Below are 21886 nucleotides of genomic sequence, written 5' to 3'. Positions count from 1 at the left end.
CATTTTGTATGATCTCTCTTATTTTGTTAAAATTATTCATATTTTCACAGATTCTGCAAGGGGTTCCCAAAGTGCCCTCTTCATGCCTTGTACCTCTCCAGCAGGAAATCAAACTCATTTATGAGTCTGTATTCACATTACAATCAATTGAGCAATGTCTAAATCTTGGAGGCTTAAACAATTTCCAGTGTTCTTTGGATCAGCTGCTGTCAATCATAAAGCCCACTGAGAAAAGGCTCTTGAGGACAGGCTTGGAGGGCAGCCAGACAGACCTCTCATGAAGCGAGATAAATATATTGCTATGTTTGTCTGCATGTGTATGTATGCAAATGTTCAGCTCTAATGTTGATTTTTCATTGTGAATTGACACTTCTTTAAAGGATGTTCAAAAGTCCCAAACGGCACGCTTACAGGTTGTTCAAAGTGCTGCGCCAAGATTCCTGAGGGAAGGATGTGATTTGATCATGCTACCCCCCTTCTAAGATCTCTTCACTGTCTTCCGATTAATTTTAGAATTTAATTTAAAATTGTATTATTGGTGTATGAATCATTAAATGATTTAGCACCATTAAATGATTCTTCACCCGTACTCTCCCACCAGAGGCCTTAGATCTGAATGTGAACTCCTCCTTCAGATACCCAGAACCTGGCTTCAATCGAGGGGCAGCAGAGCTTTTGAAGTGGCCCACTGTGGAACAAGCTCCCACTCTATATTAGATCGGCTTCCACTTTGTCTGAATTGAAGTCAGTACTTGTTTTCTGTTGCTTTCTGTTTATAATGAGTGTTTGGTTTTAACTGTTTTTGTTGTTATTAGTGCAAATAACCTTTTACTTGTACAGCACTTTGGTCGGCCAAGGCCGTTTTTAAATGTGCTTTAGAAATAAATTGAAATTGAAATTGAAAACAACAAGGGTCTTTCCACATTCAAGGCCCAGAAAGGTAGTAATTGTAATTTTATAAAGCTACAAGAACAGTTTTTGTACACACAAAAAAAAAAAAAAAAAAATTACAACTTTATTCAACAATTCTTCATCTCTGCGTCACCCTTGCACCATTTTAAAGAGTATCACAACATATGCGCATGCTTTTCTCTGCATGTAAAGAACGCACATGGTGCTGTTGACGTAGAACACGCGTGCACCACGCTTTGTTTACTTGCAGAGGAAAGTGCGTGTATGCGTTGTGATACTCTCCAAAATGGTGTTAGGGTGACGCAGAGGAAAATAATTGTTTAATAAAGTCATTATTTTTGTTTTCTTTGCACACAAAAAGTATTCTTGTAGCTTCAGAAAATTATGATTGAACCACTGATGTCACATGGACTATTTTAACAATGTCCTTACTAACTTTCTGGGCCTTGAACATGGAAGGACCCTTGCTGTCTACGAAGGGTCAGAAAGCTCTCAGATTTCTTCAAAAATATCTTAATTTGCGTTCCGAAGATTAACGAAGGTCTTACAGGTTTGAAACGACATGAGGGTGAGTACTTATTGACAAAATTTTCATTTTTGTGTGAACTATCCCTTTAAGCCGTGGCTTTTAAGTTTTTGCTTTTTTCTAACGTACGTCTATGGAGGATCTATTTGTTGGGTAAGTTTAAATACCAAATTACCAAAAATAGGGTAAAACATTGTTTCCATTGTGTTCACAGTTGCATTCTCTAATGCTATGAATTGTAACTCCAAAAAAAAAAAAAAAAAAAAAAAAAAAAAAAAAGTAAATTGACTAAAAGGTGGTTTCAAGTATAATTTGCAGTTTCTGCTTTTTCAAAGTATTATTGCAAAATTTCACAATTTATTTTAAAAACAGCAGATAAAAACTTTTCAACTTCACTATTTATTTAAGCTGGTATAAGAACAATTCCTCTTACGTTTTACCACTTCCTGAGCACGTTTTACTGAAAATAATGCTGTTCACAGAATTTCTGATTAATTTCTATAGAATGTTTCGTTTTGCCTTAGCAAGACTCACCAAAGGACAAGGCTTAGCAAAGGGTAAATTATACTTTCAGAGTTGTCAAATGCAAAACTGCAAATGGGTCTCATCTTAAGTTGCTTCTGAAAGTAATTTAAAGTTTTTTAAGAAATTAAAGAGAATTCCCCCTCTAATATGTAAAAAATACTGTGCTAATGTGTAATGCAAACCAGTGCATATCTGCTACAAAAACACCAATAAACTGAGTCTATGTTCTGAGTTATTTCAGGCTTTGCAATCTTCTAATCTCTGCTGTATTGGCTACAGCATGGATATATTGCACATTCCCCAGAGCCATGCATCAGCACTCAACGTCTTACTGCCTGTAAATCTCACTTACTTACAGACTGTTTAATGCCCTCTTACTGCCACAAACAGCACTGCCTGACCATTACAATTACAAATAATTACCATCATTACAGTCTTGCAGGCTAATTGATGAGAGAAACCAGTCAATGTGGTGTGTGTGTGTGTGTGTGTGTGTGGTAGAGAGACAGAAAGAGAGAAAGACATAGAGAGCGACGTCTAAAAGAACTGTGACATAATAGTCTGAAAAAGCACAGTCATTGGAGATCTGTTCGGATTGTAATGTCACAAATCAAGATTATAATATATACTATAGAAATACTGAATAGCCAGCAGGGGGAGGGGAGCAGAAGCTATTTCACCTTTAACAAAAACATGCCAATACAAAAAATTAAGGCTGGTTACTTTACAGATTTTACACGTACGATTTCACCCAAGGGGCAAAATAAAAAGAGACAGAAAAAAAAAACAAACAAACAAAAAAAAAACTAAAATATGGTTTTTAAGTTTGGAGGAAATCTGCGTTTACCCCCAGAAAAAGACGTTTTTATTTTTATCGTTTACATTTACAGCTAGCAATAGTCATGTGGTGCTACCTAGTGTTGAAAAGTCGAATTGCAACTACACAAAATTTATCATGGCTAGAGTTGAATGTTGTCTTCACTCACTGAAAACAACAGAGAGCAAATTAAACTCGTTGAGGTGTAGACCTGTTTGTAGCTGCATGTGTCACCGTTTGGTAATAATAATAAATAATAATATAAACTACCAGTCAAACGTTTTTGAACAGTAGCCTAAGATTTTTAATATTTTTTTTAAAGAAGTCTCTTCTGCTCACCAAACCGGCATTTATTTGATCCAAAATACAGCAAAAGTAGCAATACTGTGAAATATGTTTATTATTTAAAATAACTGGTTTCTATTTGAATATATTTTAAAATGTAATTTATTCGTGTGATCAAAGCTAAATTTTCAGCATCATTACTCCAGTCTTCAGTGTCACATGATCCTTCAGAGATCATTCTAATATGCTGATTTTCTGATTGGGGGATTGTGAATAAATGAAAGAAATGAATACTTTTATTTAGCAAGGATGCTTTAAATTGATCAAAAAGTGATAAAAGATGATAAAGACATTTATAGTGTTCTATTTCAGATAAATGATGTTCTTCTGAACTTTCTATTAATCAAAGAAACCTAACATAGTAATAATAATAAAAAAAACGTTCTTTTTTGTTTTTCTGAAGGATCATGTAACCTAAGAAATGATACTAAAAATTCAGCTTGAAATCACAGGAATAAATGACATTTTAAAATATATGCAAATAGAAAGCAGTTATTTTAAATAGTAAAACTATTTCAGAATTTTACAGTTTTTGCTGTACTTTGGATCAAATAAAAGCAGGCTTGGTGAGCAGAAGAGACTTTAAAAACCATTAAAAATCTTACTGTTCAAAAACTTTTGACTGGTCGTGTAAATAACACGGTTCTAAAATTAAACTTCATAACTAATTTAAATCATCTTCTTATAAATCACAGCTACATTTAACATTTTTAATCGGATTACTACTGCTGCTTGCATCCACAACTTACCATAAAACTGTATTTTGTCTTTGAGCACTGACCTAATGTTAGACCACTGCTAGGTTAAAGCGGTTAAACTCGAATACTTCAAGTCCCAGAAATCTTAGCGAATTCAAAATGGCGCCCTGTCAATGACAGTAGTGACACTGGTACGCTTAATATTGTGGATATTGAAGTGCGTCTTAAGCTCTCGACAGAATGACACTACTAATTAGAGTATCGAAACAAGTACAGAGGAAATCTTTCCAAAATCCCCTACTGTGTAGGTTTTTATCGGAGAGCTCGGCTTTACGAAAAGGCCCTGAGAGCAAAGAGGAGTGTAAATGGTTGTTTGGATCGTCTGAGGAAATTTTATCCGCAGTGCGTGGGCATGTTGAAGTTAGACAGAATTTCATCAGCGAGGAAGAGGAGAATGCCCTTTTTAAAGAAGTAGAGACAGGACTTAGAAAAAAGCGATATGAATTTGACCACTGGGACGATGTAAGTACCACAGAGAAGTGTGCTCTTGCTATACTGTAAAATACTGCCATCCAGCGTCAGTTCATAACAAAACTCAAGTTGTAATCTTTGTTTGTGATTGCAACTCTCAACGTTTTTATGGTCGTTGGTTAAGGGTGTTGTTTAATTCCAACCTACCTGTACTTTTCAAGTGAACCAAGCCTTTCTTGAAAATGTAACTTAGGTGAAATAGATGTGCTGCTGATTAACAACGCTTTCCTCTGTGAAAGCCGCGAAAAAAAATAATTTTGGGCGCGAACCGCGTGTGTTAGCCAATCAGAAAATCTTGCAGGTGGCTCTCCTCCAATCCCACGAGTTTTGGGCGGGGCTACTTTGTCTGAACAACGGAAGAGAAAGACGTATTTGGGAAACCTGCTTGGAAACAGTCGTTTTGTGTACAAAATACACAATAAAGCATAAAAAATAGACACATTTTATTATGAAGCACTGACTGAAATAATTCCCAATGAAATCATGTCAAAGCTGAATAAATAAGCTTTCCGTTGATGTGTGGTTTGTAAGTATAGGACAATATTTGGCCGAAATACAACTTTTCAAAACTCTGTAATCTGAGGGTGCAAAAATATCAAAATATTCTGAAAATCTCTTTTATAGTTGTCCAGTTGAAGTTCTTAGCTATGCATATTACTAATCAAAAATTACGTTTTGATATATTTACAGTCGGAAATTTCCAAAATATCTTCATGGAACATGAGCTTTATTTAATATCCTAATGATTTTTGGCGTAAAAGAAAAATCGATCATTTTGACCCATATAATGTTTTTTTGGCTATGCCACCCATGCCACTAAAGACTGGTTTTGTGGTCCAGGTTCACATTCTCATTTGTAACATTTTAACTGTTAATTATTGGCTGTTGGCTATTAATTATTTCACCCCATTTTCCAGTTCTTTGGTACATTTCTCTTTCACCCATCAGGCTATTCACGGCTACAGAGAAACAGAGCGCCTGCAGTGGGGAGTTACGTGTGACAGTATCTTAAGGCGAGTAAGAGCGGTTGCATTTCCTGAAGGCAGTCCATTGCTTGGGCCAGTTCATGTTCTGGACCTGGACAAAGAGGGTTATATCAAACCCCATATTGACAGTGTAAAGGTCTGCCTCTCACTGATGTTCTCCACACTTAACACTGTTATTTGTACATTATTGATGTTCTCTATGTCTGTTCTTCTTTCTTGCCAGTTCTGTGGAACCACTATTGCAGGACTGAGCCTGTTGTCCGATAGTATTATGCGACTGGTCCCAGAAAACAAATCCAAAGATTGGGTGGACTTGCTCCTGAGTCGGCGCTCACTTTATATATTAAGGCAAGTATTCAGCGCATTTAATTTTCTTTCTTGATATTTCACAAAACTGAATATTTTGGAACATTTATTTTAAGTGACATTCAAAATTTGATTTGTAAAACACGTGTTCATATCAACAGGGATGATGCTCGATTTAAATTCACCCATGAAATCCTAAAAGATGAAGAATCCTTTTTCTCAGGACAGAAGGTTCCACGTCATCGCCGCATTTCTGTGATCTGTCGAAACCTGCCCGTTTAAAAGAACTGGGACTGGACTGACCTTTATTATCTTGCGAACGTGGTGACTTTTTCACATTACTACTGGTCTAGAATTGTTCATCTTTCAGACACTCAAACACAGAGGTAGCTAAAAATCAGATGCATAACCACAAAGAAACAACTGTTAACATTTAGATAACATTTATCTCAATGAGATGTGTTACAAATACCTGTTGTGGATACATGAAGGGGAAAGATTTGATTTATGCAATGTATAATGTAAGTGGGGTGAGGAAAAAGGATAAAAACAGTCACTGGAACTGCTTCTATTAATAAATATTTTTTGCTATCCACCATTGTGGCTTTCTGCTTAAACAGTATGCGTTTAAAACAAATGAACAAAAACCCTGGTTTTCATTTCTGAACAAATTTAATGTACTACCAAAAAAGAAATCTCCTGCAAAAGTTGTACCTTTTACAGCTTTTCAACAGTGCAATGCTGTTAAACCAGTTAAAAAAAAAAAAAAAAAACACAGCAGACAAATGTGATAAGAAATGAATGTGTAATAAAAGCCACAGATGCGATTGTATTCTCTGGGTAAAGACCACTGTGTTGATATTACCCGGTTTCTCTGTGATATTCAACTTGTCATTAAAAGACTTAATTGTGGAATTTACAAACACGTCTTTCCTAAATCCGTTACAATATACCAAAACCTACTCCATCTTGCTTCTCAGATTTCTTTGTCTTTTTAACCTTTAGACCTCCAGCATTCTCATCTGTAACTCAATTAACAGCGCTAATCTGTAACGTAGTAACAGCGCTACTAATTAATAGTACTACTGTTCATAAATGCTGAGTGGTTTAAAGTAACAGGACAAATTTCAGATCAAGCAGGTCTTAACCTAAACAAGCTGCATTCGTAAAGGAGAGGCTGCAGGTTTGGGAGCTCAGTTTCACTGTCTCCTCAGATGGGTTCACTCAGTGAGGTAAAAGTGCATCTTGTCATTGATGTTCTTCCTCTCTGGGTTGAGCCTCTTCAAGATCTGGGCGAGTACATTGACTGTCTGCTCACTGCTGAGGCCTGTGCGCTTCGTCTGGAACTTCTTCAGCAGGTCTTTGGTGGTCATGGGCTTCCTGATGAGATACCTGCGCACGGCATCCTCCGTCAGCTGCACATCACTAAAGGGGAGATGGAAAAATGTTATGTGCTTAAAAAAAGACAATGCAGTTCGTGAATGTGGCAAAGCTTGCCTGTGATTCGAAGGGATAAAGTAGGCATTATGAATGATTATATGGTTGAGAATTGAGATGTGTTGAGACATTTGACATATACTCTGCATTATGGCTGTAATAGTGTTACTGGATACAGCACTGTACGGTTTTATGTAAGTGTAAATGGGTAAGCATAGCTGGAGAAAAGACCCAGCACCCAAAGATGAGGAGAAACGTGAGCTGAAGGTATTTTTGGATATAGATAATGTTCAAGAAAAAAAAAAAAGAAAAAGTACCTGGAGCTGGGGGTAGATTTGCCTGACGCTGGTTGGGGTGTGCTCTTCCCTGAAGAGCTCTGAGGGCTGGGCTCCATCTTTAATCTCTTTGCCGCAGGAGTCTCTGAGCTGGGCACAGTTGTCTGCCGCTTACCTGAGATAGAAGAACAGACACATAAAGTTTAAACTTTACCTAACTCTTAGCAGTGGAGAGAAACAGAGGCAAGATGAAATTGGGAGATACTAGGCAGATAATATTACGTTATGGCTAAATACAAAAATCCTCTCATCTACTTATCCTCATGCCGTTCTAGAGGTGTATGACTTTCCTCAGATGAACCCAAACAAAGGTTTTTTTAGACAAATAATCAAGCTCTGAGTACATATAATACAAGTGTATGGGAATTCCAAAGTTGATGCTTCACAGACTCTGTCTGTGTCACTTCTCGAGTGAGTTTTATAACATGTTCACCAACTGATGTTTACATCAAGCGTGAACTGATGTGACATTTGGCTGGAAGCAATGGTTTATAGTTAAAGTTTAAAATATCAGTATTTTTCCCAAAAACCCTCTAAAAGCCACCTCGGTCAAAAATGAGATAATGATACAGAGTGAATGCTCTTGACACATAGTATACATCCATCAAGTAATTTTACTTCAGTCTTGTTAAATCCCAGCCTCAGCCCAATCACATAGATAAAAACCTATAGATAGGAGCCTGATAAAAATGCAAATTTAAAGAAAAATGTCAGATGGACTTTTGCATCTGAACTCTTATAAATATATAATCTAATAATAATTATATATTATAAATATATATATATATATATAAATAATAATTATATATATCAAACAACTAATAGCCATATCATGTAATTCATTTGATTAACATTTTTGGATCAACTTTTTTTTAATCTTTTTTTTTTTTTTTTTTTTTTGAGTGTACCTTGCTCCAGTTTGTTAGCAGCAGCACGAAGAGTGTTGGAAGTAGCAGCATTGTCAATGGAAGGTGTGCCAGGTCGACTTCCTGTTCTCGAACTACCCGCTGAGCCACGACCACCTGCTCGCTTAGGAGGAGTGCGCTTCTTCTGTGAGATGGGAGACAACAAGAGAGGACTGTACCATATAAACATAAAACAACATCAGAATCTTCTCTCTCATACACTCTCCCAAACACACCCACACACAACCCTGTACAGCTATTTTTGTGAGGACATTTATTGACAATGCAATCTCTAGCTCCTAAGTACTAAGTACCTCACCCAAACCCTAGTGCCTTAGTCTAAACCTAACCTTTACGCACTTATAACCTGATCACTAAAACCAAGTCTTGACCAGCAAACAGCCGTTAAAGTGGTCTCAGAAAGTGAGAACCGGCCAAGATCTCCTCACTTTCTCTCTTTGTGCTCACTCCAGTGGTTTAAAACTCAAGCCGGCCCTCTTAAAGATAGCTGTACATGCACACACACGAATATAAGACATTACTACCATGAACAGTGCTGAAGCTGCCTCTCCTTCAATATCACTGTCCTCAGAGCTGTCGGACTCGCCACTGCTATCTGAAACAACATACACAATGATTTTTACACACACACACACACACACACACACACACACATTATATAAACATATATATATACACATATAATGGACTTCTATGGTGCCCAGAGTTTAAACTTCCAAAATGCAGCTTCAAACGATCTCTAATGCGGTTGTAAATGACCCCAGCCGAGGAAGAAGGGTCTTATCTAGTGAAACGAACAGTTATTTTCATTTAAAAAAACGCTCGTCAAACGCTCGTCTTGTCTTGCTCTGCCTGAACTCTGATTTTTCCGGTTCAATACAGTTAGGGTATGTCGAAAAACTCCCATCTCATGTTCTCCCTCAACTTCAAAATCATCCTATATCGCCGTTTTAACCCTTTTGTTAAGGGTGTTTGATCTTCTTTGCATGTTCACTTTGCAAAGACTGGGTCGGTACTTCTGTAGCGATGTAGGGTGATTTTGAAATGATTTTTAAAGTTGAGGGAGAAAATACGATTGGAGTTTTTCAACATACCCTGTCTTGGGTATGTTGAACCCTAACTGTCTTGAGCCAGAATACACAGAGTTCAGGCAGAGCAAAACAAGACGAGCGTTTGAGGTAAATAAAGTATTCAAATTGTATTTATTCTTTTTTTTTTTTTAAATAACCGATCGTATCGCTAGATAGGACACTTCTTCCTCGGCTACAATTACAAATGAAGAAAGAAAGACATGAACATCTTGGATGACAAGGGGGTGAGTACATTATCTGTAAATTCTTGTTCTGGAACTGGACTACTCATTTAATGAATGTTCACATTTCACATCTTACTCCCAATTTCTCTCAGCATGAGGACAGGAGAGCTTTCAATCAATAAATGGGGAAAAAACTAATTCTGATATTTTCTTGTATATTTAAAAAGTAATGAGTTACTTTACTAGTTACTTAAAAAAAAATCTGATTGTGCAAGTCGCGTTACTTGTAATGCGTTACCCCAACACTGATGTCTAGTTTCTAATAAACATAACTAGCACTTTTAAATACTTGCCTAATTAATCCTCATTGTCCCATGTAAGACATAAGGCCGCAACACTGAAATGCAAAGAAAAAAAAATCCAAAATGAGACTGCCTTTACCTTTCTTTTTCTTCTTTTCCACTTGCACCGGTGTCTTTTTTCCTTCTTCCTCCTCTTCTTCCTCCTTGGCATCTTCCTCATTCTTGTTTTCTTCCTCACTCTCTTCCTCACTGTCAGACATTTCATCAATACCTGAAAGAAAGCCATTGTAGCTTGATGGAGTTGTCTCAAATCAAATATCAAAATTGAATAAAGCACACTCCTGCAAAAAGAGAGAGGAAAAAAAAAAAAAAAAAAAAAAAAAAAGAATCGCCAACCTTTAGGAACGTCTTCTCCCTTATTGGGCTTGGTCTTCTCTGGCTCCTCTTCTTCAGAACTGAGCAAATAAAGGATGATGATGATTAGACTTAAGTAACCATGAAGAGAGACTTTGGCTAAAGATTTGAGTGTAATTGCAGTCACCTGCTCTCATCAGACATGTAGTCCACCTCCAACCCTTCAAAGTCACCATCATCACTATCCTCGATTCCTTCCAGGTCGCTGCCCTTTTTCTTCTTCTTCTTTCCCTTGCCTTTGGGGCCTTTGTCCTTTTTAGCTTTTGACTTGGCTTCGTCATCTGCATTGAAAGAAGGCATTTTAGTAAGAAAGCCCTGCATTTGACACTCCTTTTGCTCTCAGAGTCTTTGCTCACCATCTCCATTGCTGCCATCACTCTCATCGCTGCTCATTTCCAAATCATCCTCGAGATCATGTATGCGCAGGTCTCCTCCCTTGCCTCCCTTCTTCTTTTTTTTCTTCCCCCCTTTTTCTCCTTCCTCCTCATCCTCCTCTCCTCGCTCCTGTTCTCTGAGACGTCGCTGAAGCATGATACTAAAGTGGTTCACCACTTTGTTTCTCCTGTATGAGGAAAATTAGCAGATGTGATGTTTGAGCTTGAGATACATTTACATTTAACTGGCCGCTGAGTAGAACCAACAGAGCTGTTTTCATAAATACAAACGCTCAACCTGCCCTCACCTGCCCCACTCTTCCTCTGCCTCCTCTGCAGTGAGCGTGCGGTGTTTGGCCTGCGGTGTGAAGTTGTACCAGGCGTGCACGGGAAATGCCTCAAAGGCCCCATCAGGACACTGTGTGAAGATGTAGTAGGAAGCATTCTCTGTGACTCCACCTTTTTTTAGACCCTTAAATCTGAGTGATAAAGAGGAACAATATTGCAGTGATTTAATAAGGTGCTAAGGCAACATATAAACACTCAATAAAATGCTGATGGAAGTCAAAAATCTTCTCATATGAGACATTGTGAATTGGTCTTAATGCAGGGTTGTACGACACAAATTATGGGTTTTCCGTTGTAACTATTTAATGAAAACTAAATCATCAAATAGGCTGTCTGACCAATTGAATTCATAAAACTAACAACTTAATCTATTACAATTGTAACAATAAAAGCACCTTTATGATTTTTTTTCTGAATTTTATAATTGAATACAAATGCATTATGCATAAAAAAAGAAGTAATCAAATGAATGCATAAAACTTTTTAATTAATCATTTAAAATATAATAAAATTAAATTTAAACCATTCCTTTGATTTCTGGCAAAAAATAAAATAAAATAAATCCGTACAACGGAGGTCTACTGTAACATCCTTAAAGGATTAGTTCACTTCCAGTATTAAAATTCTGTGATGATTTTTTAAAGGCCCAAACTGCAGTTTCAGTGCAGCTTCAACGGGCTCAGCCGATCTCAGCCAAGGAATAAGGGTCTTATCTTGCAAAACGATCAGTCGTTTTCCAAACAAAATACATTTTTTACACTTTTTAATCACAAATGCTCATCTTGCACTAGCTCAATGTCAAAAGATTGTTTCACTAGATAAGACCCTTATTTCTAGGCTGGGATTGCATAGAGCAGGGGTGGCAAACTCCGGTCCTGGAGAGCCGCAGCCCTGCAGAGTCCAGCTCCAACCCTAATAAAATCTCACCTGTCTGTAGCTTCCTAGTAACCCTTCAGACCTTGATTAGCTTGTTCAGGTGTGTTTGATTAGGGTTAAAGCAAAACTCTGCAGGGTGTGGCTCTCCAGGACCGACGTTTGCCACCCCTTTTTGAAGCTGCATTGAAACTGCAATTTGGCCCTTCAACCCATTGATCCTCAATGAAGTCCACTATATGGAGAAAAATCCTGAAATGTTTTCCTCAAAAACCTTAATTTCTTTGCAACTGAAAACAGAAAGACATCTTGGATGACATGGGGGTGAGTAAATGATCAGGAATTATGTATTCTGGAGGTTTAATAAGCTGTATTACTATTGTTATTATTACTTTGAGAAATACAATCTATTGTACGACAGGAGAGAGCTTATGACATATATTGCATATAGTGCGATAGTTCACACAAAAATTAAAATTATCCCATAATTTACCTGTCAGAAACTGAACGTGCATCTGTATTCTGTTATCAGTGTAAACAGCATCAGTGATTTTAATAAGTTATGTTTGTTTTTGATGCAACGTAACACAACGCCCACGTTTGGTGTAAACAAGTGTCAGCTGTTATTTGACTAAATACCAGTGGATGGGGTCTATGGTAAGATGATGGATAACTATTCTTATGTAGTGTATATGCAAATGCCACATGCCACCATCAAGGAAAATGTGATTTTTCATGACCTCTTTAAGTTTTATTCCAAGCATGGGCATCTAAACACAATCAAAAATAATATCAAATGAGTGTCAAAAAAGACAGAAACATGTACCTTCTTCCTGCTTTGCCATTAACTTTAAGGATCCAGGGCTGGTCCTCCACCTTAAACTCCTTCGTAATGATGCCATACTTCTTCCTCCGGGCTTCCTCTCTCTGCTTTTTTCCAAACTCACTACCTGCTGCCCCCTCCTGAGTCTCCTCCTCACCATATATACGTCTATTACTCATGTCGCGCTCCATACGAGCCTAAATATCGCATGTATAGAAAATATGGCATGGAATAAATATCACATATATAGAAAATATGGCATGGAATAAAGCAGTGGCCATATATAATGCCTGTTTACCTGAGTCCATGTTGAACAACTGACTTTATCACCAGCATTGAAAGCCATTATGTTGTATTTCTTACTGGTGTTTCTGTTGGGGAAAATACAAGAAATCAAATATAAATCACTTTCTTGGACAGCACTATAGATGGAATTTCGAAGTGAAGTAAAATAAATTCATTTTAAATCTTACTTAGGAACTCGTACGACATACTCCGTTGTGGAGGAACTGCTGCTCCCCTGCAAACAAGAACAATCTCTTAGGCCTGAGAGACAGGTAACACCTACAGACGTTTTACTGCTGGACCCTACAGTGTAATGATGTTATAGATAAAACTTTCGACATAATTTCTAAAATGACACACAACTTGTATTCTGCCAAATCTGGCTGGTTTTGAACAATCTGATCAACCATTACTGTAGATGCTGAGGCACTTACCAGTGACGTCATCACTGCAGAGCAAGACGTTAATAACCTGTAAGAACATACAATATATTTATCAAATTACAGCAGAACAAAAGCGCAAGCTGATATGACTGGTGTCTACATCTTAACAAGATGTAGACATCAGTCATATCAGCTTGCGCTTTTGTTTTGTGTTTCAAATTAATTTTTCAAAAGAACACAGTTGTTGAATAGATTACCTGCCTAGTTCATAGATAAAGTGACTTGAATTTCAGATTAACAAACATTTATAAATCACATATTGGTGCCATCGGTAACTTATTACTGATTTTTTCATCATTTCTAAGTAATAAATTAGGTTCCACTTTATATATATATATATATATATATATATACATACATACATACATATATATATATATACATACATATACATACATATATACATACATATACATACATATATACATACATATACATACATATATACATACATATATACATACATATATATATATATACACACACACACACACAGAGTACTGTGCAAAAGTCTTAGGCCACTAGTATTTTCACCAGCTAAAAAATGGTTTAAAGTAAGTTATTTCTATCTTTTGCTGTAGTGTGTCAGTAAAAAATATCGGTTACATTTCCAAACATTCTGTTTGCCATTAATTGTAATAATTTAGTGAGATTTTTGTTTGCACAAAGAGTCTGACAACAGCCAGTGCTCCACACTGATCTAATCTTATCATCATCCAGTCTTTCTGGAATGACATGAAGAAACAGAACAAACTGAAACAGAGTAAATCCAGAAGAACTGTGTCAACATCTGCAAGATGCTTCAAGAGACCTACCTGCAAAGCTACCTGAAAAATTTTGGGCAAGTGCACCTAGGGTAAAGCTGCTGTAAACACAAAGAATGATCGCACCAAATGTTGATTTCATTTAGTTAATAGAAGGTAATTGATAAAGAAAATCTATTCATGACAGCATCCTCATTTTACAGCATTTTTACACAAGTGCCTAAAACTTTTAATAGTGCTGCAGCTTTGCAGGTAGGTTTCTTGAAGCATCCCGGAGACTTTGTCACAGTTCTTCTGGATTTAGTCTGTCTGAGTTTGTTCTGTGTCTTCATGTCATTCCAGACAGACTGGATGATGATGAGATCAGATCTCTGTGCAGAGCACTCGCTGTTGTCCTTGTGCAAACAAAAATCTCACTGGATTATTACGAATAATGGCAAAATGAATGTTTGGAAATGTAATCTGATATTTCCTACTGACACACTACAGCAAAAGTCATGGAACTGGACATCACATCTTCTCGCCCTTACAGCAGCTAACCGTGGTTTTATTATAGTAAAAGTGTAGTAACTAGTAACCTTTTTTTTTTTTTTTTTGGCCATAATTACCATGTGTAAAACCACAGCTTTACTACAAATACCATGGTTAAACTATGGTTGCAATACCAAAGCCGTGGTTACTTTGTAGGTACCCTGGTTTAAGCATAGTAGAAATGTTTTTATTATAATTATTATCATAATTATTATTATTTGTAGTAAAACCACGGTTAATTTTCGTAAGGGTCATTTTCTTATTATGCTGCAGGAATCCACTGACATTGATATTATACCTTAAACTTAAAGCATTAAGCTCGCCATACAATACACTATATGTACCACAAAACGTGATGTTGATGTGTGTTTGAAATGAAAGTAACGTTACCTTCAACCGGCTAACTAGAGAACATCCGATGCTCCGATACCGATTAAACTTGTTGTACCTCGTCCGGCTGCTGATATTGCTTCTTATTTGGGTATTCAACAAAACGAAATGATAAATTCACTTGAAAAAATTGATAAATAAAGGTTGACTAACAAAGTAATGGAGGACCTGAAAGCAGCTCACACCATCCACAACTAAAACTCTTCTTCTCTACGCTTGTCATCGGCTTCATGAAGACTTACTGCCACCTGCTGTATCGAAGTGAACACCGCAGTGAGTGCAGTCTGAAGTCTGTGTGCATTGTATTTTGAATGCAAAGCAGTGTTTTGTGCCTCGGTAGTTTGTATAGACAGGTATTTAGTCATTATTTATCAAAATAGTCTCAAAAAAAAAAAAAAAAAAAAAAAGAAAAAAGATATGTATATATACACACTTACCACTCAAAAGTTTGGGATCAGTAAGACTTGTAATGTTTTTTTAAAGTCTCTTATGCTCCGCAAGACTGCATTTATTTGATTAAATAAATCAGTATATTAGAATGATTTGGATCATGTGACACTGAATACTAGAGTAATGATGCTGAAAAATTCAGCTTTGATCACAGAAATAAATTCAATTTTGAATGTGTATTAAAATAGAAGAACGCTGTTTTACATCGTAATAATATTTCACAATATAACATTTTTTTCTGTATTTTTGATGAAATAAATGCAGCCTTAATGAGCATTAGAAAGTTATTTAAAATACATAAAAAATCGTAATGATCCCAAACTATATATATAGTACTATATATACTTTTATTATTATTATTATTATTATTAATATTTAGGGCTGGAGCCCTAAAAGGGCGAAGGCCCTATTGTTTTTCTAAGGATTATTATTATTTTTTATTTTTTTTCTCGACTATTCGGGGCATTTTGGGGGCCTTAACATGCTCAAAAACTCTTGAAAATCGGCACACACGTTGGAATCTGCGGTCATTAGGACGCCGCAGAGACTGGGACCCGGGCGTGGCACAGGGGCTGTACAGCGCCCCCTGGAACACCTTCCCAAATCTTGATGTATATCCCACACATACTTGCGCGTATACATATGAAACTCAGTACACATGTACAGTAGTCAACATTTGAAGTGGATCAAAAAAGTTCATCAAAGCTGTCCTAAGACAAGAATGGGTATTGTTTTGGTCTTAGGACAACTTTGATGAAAGGTTTTGATCCACTTCAAATGTTGACTACTATAGATCTCACTGAGCCGAACAACTCACACACTCTATGTCATTAGCTAATCCCAACAGGAAGTGAGCTATTCAAGGCTGTTTAAAAAGCGCATGCTCTGGAATTTAAAATACTCCTCGGATGCCTTTATTCGGACGGCCACCAAACTCGGTCAGCATGACCTCAAGACATTGGGGATGCTAAATTCCAGAGGGATTTTTGATATCTCGAACGGTTTGGCCGTGGCGAGGCAACGAAATTATGGCGAGAAATGAGAAACAGGAAATGGCTAATAACTATTGCACACATTGTCTGATTCTGATGAAACTTCAGGGCCCAGCTTTTCAAAAAATTTAATCTGGATCAAATTGGTCTGGATTTGGAAATCCCATGTTTTGCTATCCAGGACTAACTGATCTATCTTACTTTTATGACAGTTTTTTAAAGAAACATTGGGTTGGATCACTGTGATCCAAATATCAAATTTCCGGATTACCAAATCATGTTTACCATAGCCTTAAATGGAACCAACAGTGTAGCCTACTGGCTTAGCAAAAAACAACAGGTAGGCAAAATACCAGTGGCCACAAATAGCCATTGTTTGTTTTAATTGTAAGAAACAGAAACACTGCAAAAAAAAAAAAAAAAAAAAAAAAAAAAAAAAAAAAAACATTTTACTTTTTTTTTTTGTTTGTTCTAATGTTAAATAACAAAACAAAAACAATACTGTCAAAAAGTCCAAAATCATTTACAGGACAGACACCAGCACTTTCCATCTTTGCCTTTAGGAGATGTATCTCCATCTGCACTTTTTTCTGCTGCAGTTGGGCAAGCAAGATTTGTTCTTTACCCAGTTCAATTTCTACTTCTGCCCTCTCGGTTTCCCGCTTAAGAAGTAACTCATAGCTGTCACCATCCTTGTTTGTAGCTGAGGTACGTTTGCGTTTTCTAGGAACATCTTGGATTGTCTTCACTACATCCACTGGGGATCTATCTTCCTCCTCAGTCACTGTAGTAAAGTCTAGGACAAACATTTCCTCTGCAGGAGAATTTTGCTCGCATTCTTCTGAAGTCCTAGTCTCTGTAATTGTGGCCTCTCCATCTGCTTCTATGCCTTCAATGCCATGCAGAGCCTCTGATTTTTCTCCTCCGATGATATCAAGTACCATATCAGTGAAATCACTCCTTTTATATGGCTTGTTACCTGTTTGGGGGTTCTTGGCTTCAGTAAGGTCTTTTGTTGCCTTGGCCCTAAGGTTCTTCCATCGCAACATAACTTGTTTTATGGTCCTCCTTTGGCCAGACCCCATGGAATTGACATGAATGGTTATGTCCTCCCAAATATTGTGTTTTACTTTTTTAGTCACTTCTCCACCCTTTGCAGAACTGAAACCTCCTACTATTGAGGCAAAATTGGCTCGAACACCCTCCAGCAGTGCACAGGTTTCTGCCACAGTGAAATTAGGCCCTTTTGAGTCCATGGTTCCAACTCTTTGGTGTAGCAACACTGATCTTAAAAGCCTTGAGCATGATTGCTTTGGCTTGTGCTCAGTTAGGCTTACACTAATCAGCTCATTGCTTGTTAATGGGTGACACCATTTAAAGACATCATGTCTTTGCAATCATTTCTCTTGCCTACAGATGCATCCACATGGCGGGTATTGTTCATCGTTACCGTAGGAGAAGGTACCGTCAAAGGGTGGATGCTGAGCGTGCAAAACCACTCAAGCAATACACATCAGAAGAACTGTATGCACGTTTTCGTTTTGGGAGAGATGACATCAAGTACACTGCAGATCTTGTCAGGCCATCACTCCAACACCAAACCCAAAGGAGTCATGCTTTATCCGTGGAGGAACAGTGTTTAATCGCTCTGCGCTTTTACGCATGTGGGACTTTCTACCAAGTAATTGGTGACAACATGGGAGTAAGAAAAACAATCGTGAGTAATGTGGTGAAGGCTATGTCAGTAGCACTGGGCAGTCTGATCAATCAATTTGTTTACTTTCCCAAGGATGACCAGACAGCTCAGACTAAGCACAAGTTTTTTCAAATGGGGAACATGCCTAGCACTATTGGTGCTATTGACTGTACTCATGTGCATATCCAAGCACCTTATGAAAGGGAAGGGGAGTATGTCAGTCGAAAGGGGAGGCACAGCATCAACATCCAACTTGTGGGCAACGCCGACCTCATAATAACAAACTGTGTTGTGAAATGGCCAGGGTCTGTTCATGATGCACGTATTCTAAGAGAAAGTGCACTATACAGAGCACTACAATCCCACCGACCAAATGGCATAATATTGGGAGACAGTGCGTATCCCCTCCTACCATGGCTAATGACCCCTTTTCCAGTTGCAAACACACCTGAGGAGTCTCGCTTCAACTCTTCACATTGCAAAACAAGATGTGCCATTGAACGCTTAAATGGAGTCCTGAAGAGAAGGTTTGCATGTCTTAACTACTTGCGAGTGCAACCCAAGGTGGCATGCAGCATAATCCTTGCATGCATTGTTTTGCATAACATTGCAACCAGGCGTCATGTCCCTCTTGATGACAATTTTGATGCACCTGAGCCTGATGTAGAACCAGAACAGCCACCAATGTTCTTACATAATGAAGGACACACTGGACATGCAATCAGAGATGCAATTGTGAGAAATTACTTTTGCTATTAAATGACTAAATGAGTATATCTGTTGTGGTCATTGTCATTAATATACTGTGGAATTATAGAGCTATGAGCAACAGTGACATTTATTTGACATCTGATAGCTTTGATATTATTTTGTTGTTGTTGTTTACCATATCTCAATATCATTATATGTGACATGCTTCATATAGGCTTCAAATATGAAGGAATTTATATATCATTAGTAACCATTAAGTTTGTGATCATTCAATCCACCCTTCTGATGGGATCAGGATAATCCTGTTTTTTTGGATCAAATAGATCCCAATCTGAGTTCAAAGTTTTGAATAACCCAAAGGGCAGGTTTGATCCAAATCAAATGTAAGATTGGATTACGTGGTCTGATCTTAATTCAGAATCCCTCTTTTACTTTTGAAAACCCCATTTCCAAGATTTGATCCAATCCGTGATCCAAAATCCCACTGGATTACTTTTGAAAAACTGGGCCCAGGAGATTGTTCGTTGTATGATGCCGATCACATAGATGTGACTATCAGGAGTCAAAGTTATAGCACCACCAACTGGCAGCAGGAAGTGTGTCATTTTCAAAATGCTTTTAAATCAGCCTCTTAATTTTACTCGATTTGCTTCAGACTTCATCAGAATAATGTCAAAACACGGCAGATGACAATCTGTAAAGGGATCGTGGATACATTAAATGCTGTTGCCATGGCAACGTGTCAAACTTTAACATTTGTTTCCTGTGTTTTTGGGGCACTTAATAAGCTTAGATTGTCATGAAACTCAACACACACATCAGTATTACAGTTTTTCTCAGTCGCTTTGGTGCATTTCTCACAACACTATTTACATTTGCACAACATTTACTTCAACCTCCACAACATTTAGTCATTTGTGCACATCATAGTAGCAGTTTCTCATTCCTTCCAACAAATTGCAAATGCTTTTGGACATGCATCAATTGCTTTCATACAACTCTCTGCTGTTTTATAACATTATCATTTGCTTATGTCATGTCAGTCAAAATTAACTAAACTTGTGAATGCTGAATAGTCATTCCATATAAAACTAATAGTCCTCATTTCATTGCTTGAGTCATTACATACAAAAATGTTGAACTAGTTGTCAAAATCTGTCAAGCAAATTTTATAAAAAATTTTAAATCTTTTTTTTCCTGAAAATGTCTTCTAAATTGAACAATTTCTGCAAATGTGCATGAATGATTTACATACCTATATGTTGTAGGTTCAGTTCCAATATGTACTGCAATATTGTTTACAATTGTGCACAGCTCTACACTAAGGGAGTTTATGTTTGTTGTAAATAAGGGTGTATTTATTCGTTTGCACAATGCTTTGAATAAATTAGAATTGCAAAGAGCATATGAAGTAAAAATGTGAAACATACATATTCAGTGTCTTGTACTCAGATACCTCACTAAATACAGTAATGTCTAGCTTTACTGTAGTTTTCAAATGGCTGTGCAAATAGTATATAGTGCTGTCTTGAGCATTTTCAGGAAGTGTCACCAAAATCTGACTTTTTTGCATAGGAAAAAATTTACAGAGTAAACTGTCATAATGAAAACATGACAAAGCCATTTGACTATCTTGTTCATAAACAATGGTGTCAGGACTTTTCATCTTGATGACACTGACACTTTCATTGACATGAATACTTGCTTTTGAGGAATGAGCTATCCATTTTGAGCAAGTGACACGCTTTTGCAGGTTATCAACTAGGTTTTGCAGTTTGTACTAATTGTTTTGAGAAATGCATTAACTGTTGTGCAAATGTAAATAGTGTTGTGAGAAATGCACCAAAGCGACTGAGAAAAACTGTAACTAGATAAAAAAGTTTGTCAAGACAAAGATAGATAGATAGATAGATAGATAGATAGATAGATAGATAGATAGATAGATAGATAGTAATGGTTAGATGATAGATAGATAGATAGATAGATAGATAGATAGATAGATAGATAGATAGATAGATAGATAGATAGTTAGATGATAGATAGATAGATAGATAGATAGATAGATAGATAGATAGATAGATAGATAATGGTTAGATGATAGATAGATGATAGATAGATAGATAGATAGATAGATAGATAGATAGATAGATAGATAGATAGATAGATAGATAGATAGATAGATAGATAGATAGATAGATAGATAGATAGATAGATAGATAATGGTTAGATGATAGATAGATAGATAGATAGATAGATAGATAGATAGATAGATAGATAGATAGATAGATAGATAGATAGTAATGGTTAGATGATAGATATATAGATAGATAGATAGATAGATAGATAGATAGATAGATAGATAGATAGATAGATAGATAGATAGATAGATAGATAGATAATGGTTAGATGATAGATAGATAGATAGATAGATAGATAGATAATGGTTAGATGATAGATAGATAGATAGATAGATAGATAGATAGATAGATAGATAGATAGATAGATAATGGTTAGATGATAGATAGATAGATAGATAGATAGATAGATAGATAGATAGATAGATAGATAGATAGATAATGGTTAGATGATAGATAGATAGATAGATAGATAGATAGATAGATAGATAGATAGATAGATAGATAGATAGATAGATAGTAATGGTTAGATGATAGATATATAGATAGATAGATAGATAGATAGATAGATAGATAGATAGATAGATAGATAATGGTTAGATGATAGATAGATAGATAGATAGATAGATAGATAGATAGATAGATAGATAGATAGATAGATAGATAGATAATGGTTAGATGATAGATAGATAGATAGATAGATAGATAGATAGATAGATAGATAGATAGATAGATAGATAGATAGTAATGGTTAGA

The 21886-nt window shown here is 36.6% G+C and overlaps 3 protein-coding genes across 3 annotated transcripts; 2 read left to right on the top strand and 1 right to left on the bottom strand.

Moving 5' to 3' along the window:
- Positions 1–3973: 3973 nt before the first annotated feature.
- On the top strand, positions 3974–6423 carry alkbh7 (alkB homolog 7). Its single transcript, XM_051106302.1, has 4 exons — positions 3974–4345; positions 5303–5476; positions 5564–5688; positions 5808–6423. Exons 1-4 carry the CDS (start codon positions 4064–4066, stop codon positions 5926–5928), a joined length of 702 nt encoding a protein of 233 aa, XP_050962259.1. The 5' UTR covers positions 3974–4063; the 3' UTR covers positions 5929–6423.
- Positions 6424–6562: 139 nt separating this feature from the next.
- On the bottom strand, positions 6563–15427 carry gtf2f1 (general transcription factor IIF, polypeptide 1). The gene is made up of 14 exons (XM_051106300.1): positions 15147–15427; positions 13453–13489; positions 13207–13253; positions 13032–13104; positions 12737–12930; positions 10998–11168; positions 10672–10877; positions 10443–10596; positions 10298–10356; positions 10041–10172; positions 8869–8939; positions 8327–8468; positions 7401–7533; positions 6563–7071 (listed from the first exon to the last, which is right to left on the bottom strand). Exons 2-14 carry the CDS (start codon positions 13462–13464, stop codon positions 6867–6869), a joined length of 1599 nt encoding a protein of 532 aa, XP_050962257.1. The 5' UTR covers positions 13465–13489; positions 15147–15427; the 3' UTR covers positions 6563–6866.
- A 2570-nt stretch (positions 15428–17997) lies between these two features.
- LOC127163200 (putative nuclease HARBI1) lies at positions 17998–19959 on the top strand. Its single transcript, XM_051106301.1, has one exon. It carries the CDS (start codon positions 18015–18017, stop codon positions 19041–19043), a length of 1029 nt encoding a protein of 342 aa, XP_050962258.1. The 5' UTR covers positions 17998–18014; the 3' UTR covers positions 19044–19959.
- The last annotated feature ends 1927 nt before the right edge of the window (positions 19960–21886 follow it).

This window comes from Labeo rohita, chromosome 3 (genome assembly GCF_022985175.1).
Source record: "Labeo rohita strain BAU-BD-2019 chromosome 3, IGBB_LRoh.1.0, whole genome shotgun sequence".
Classification (NCBI taxonomy): domain Eukaryota; kingdom Metazoa; phylum Chordata; class Actinopteri; order Cypriniformes; family Cyprinidae; genus Labeo; species Labeo rohita.
The sequence above is the reverse complement of the archived record's forward strand: the minus strand, read 5'-3'. Positions and strand labels throughout refer to the sequence as shown.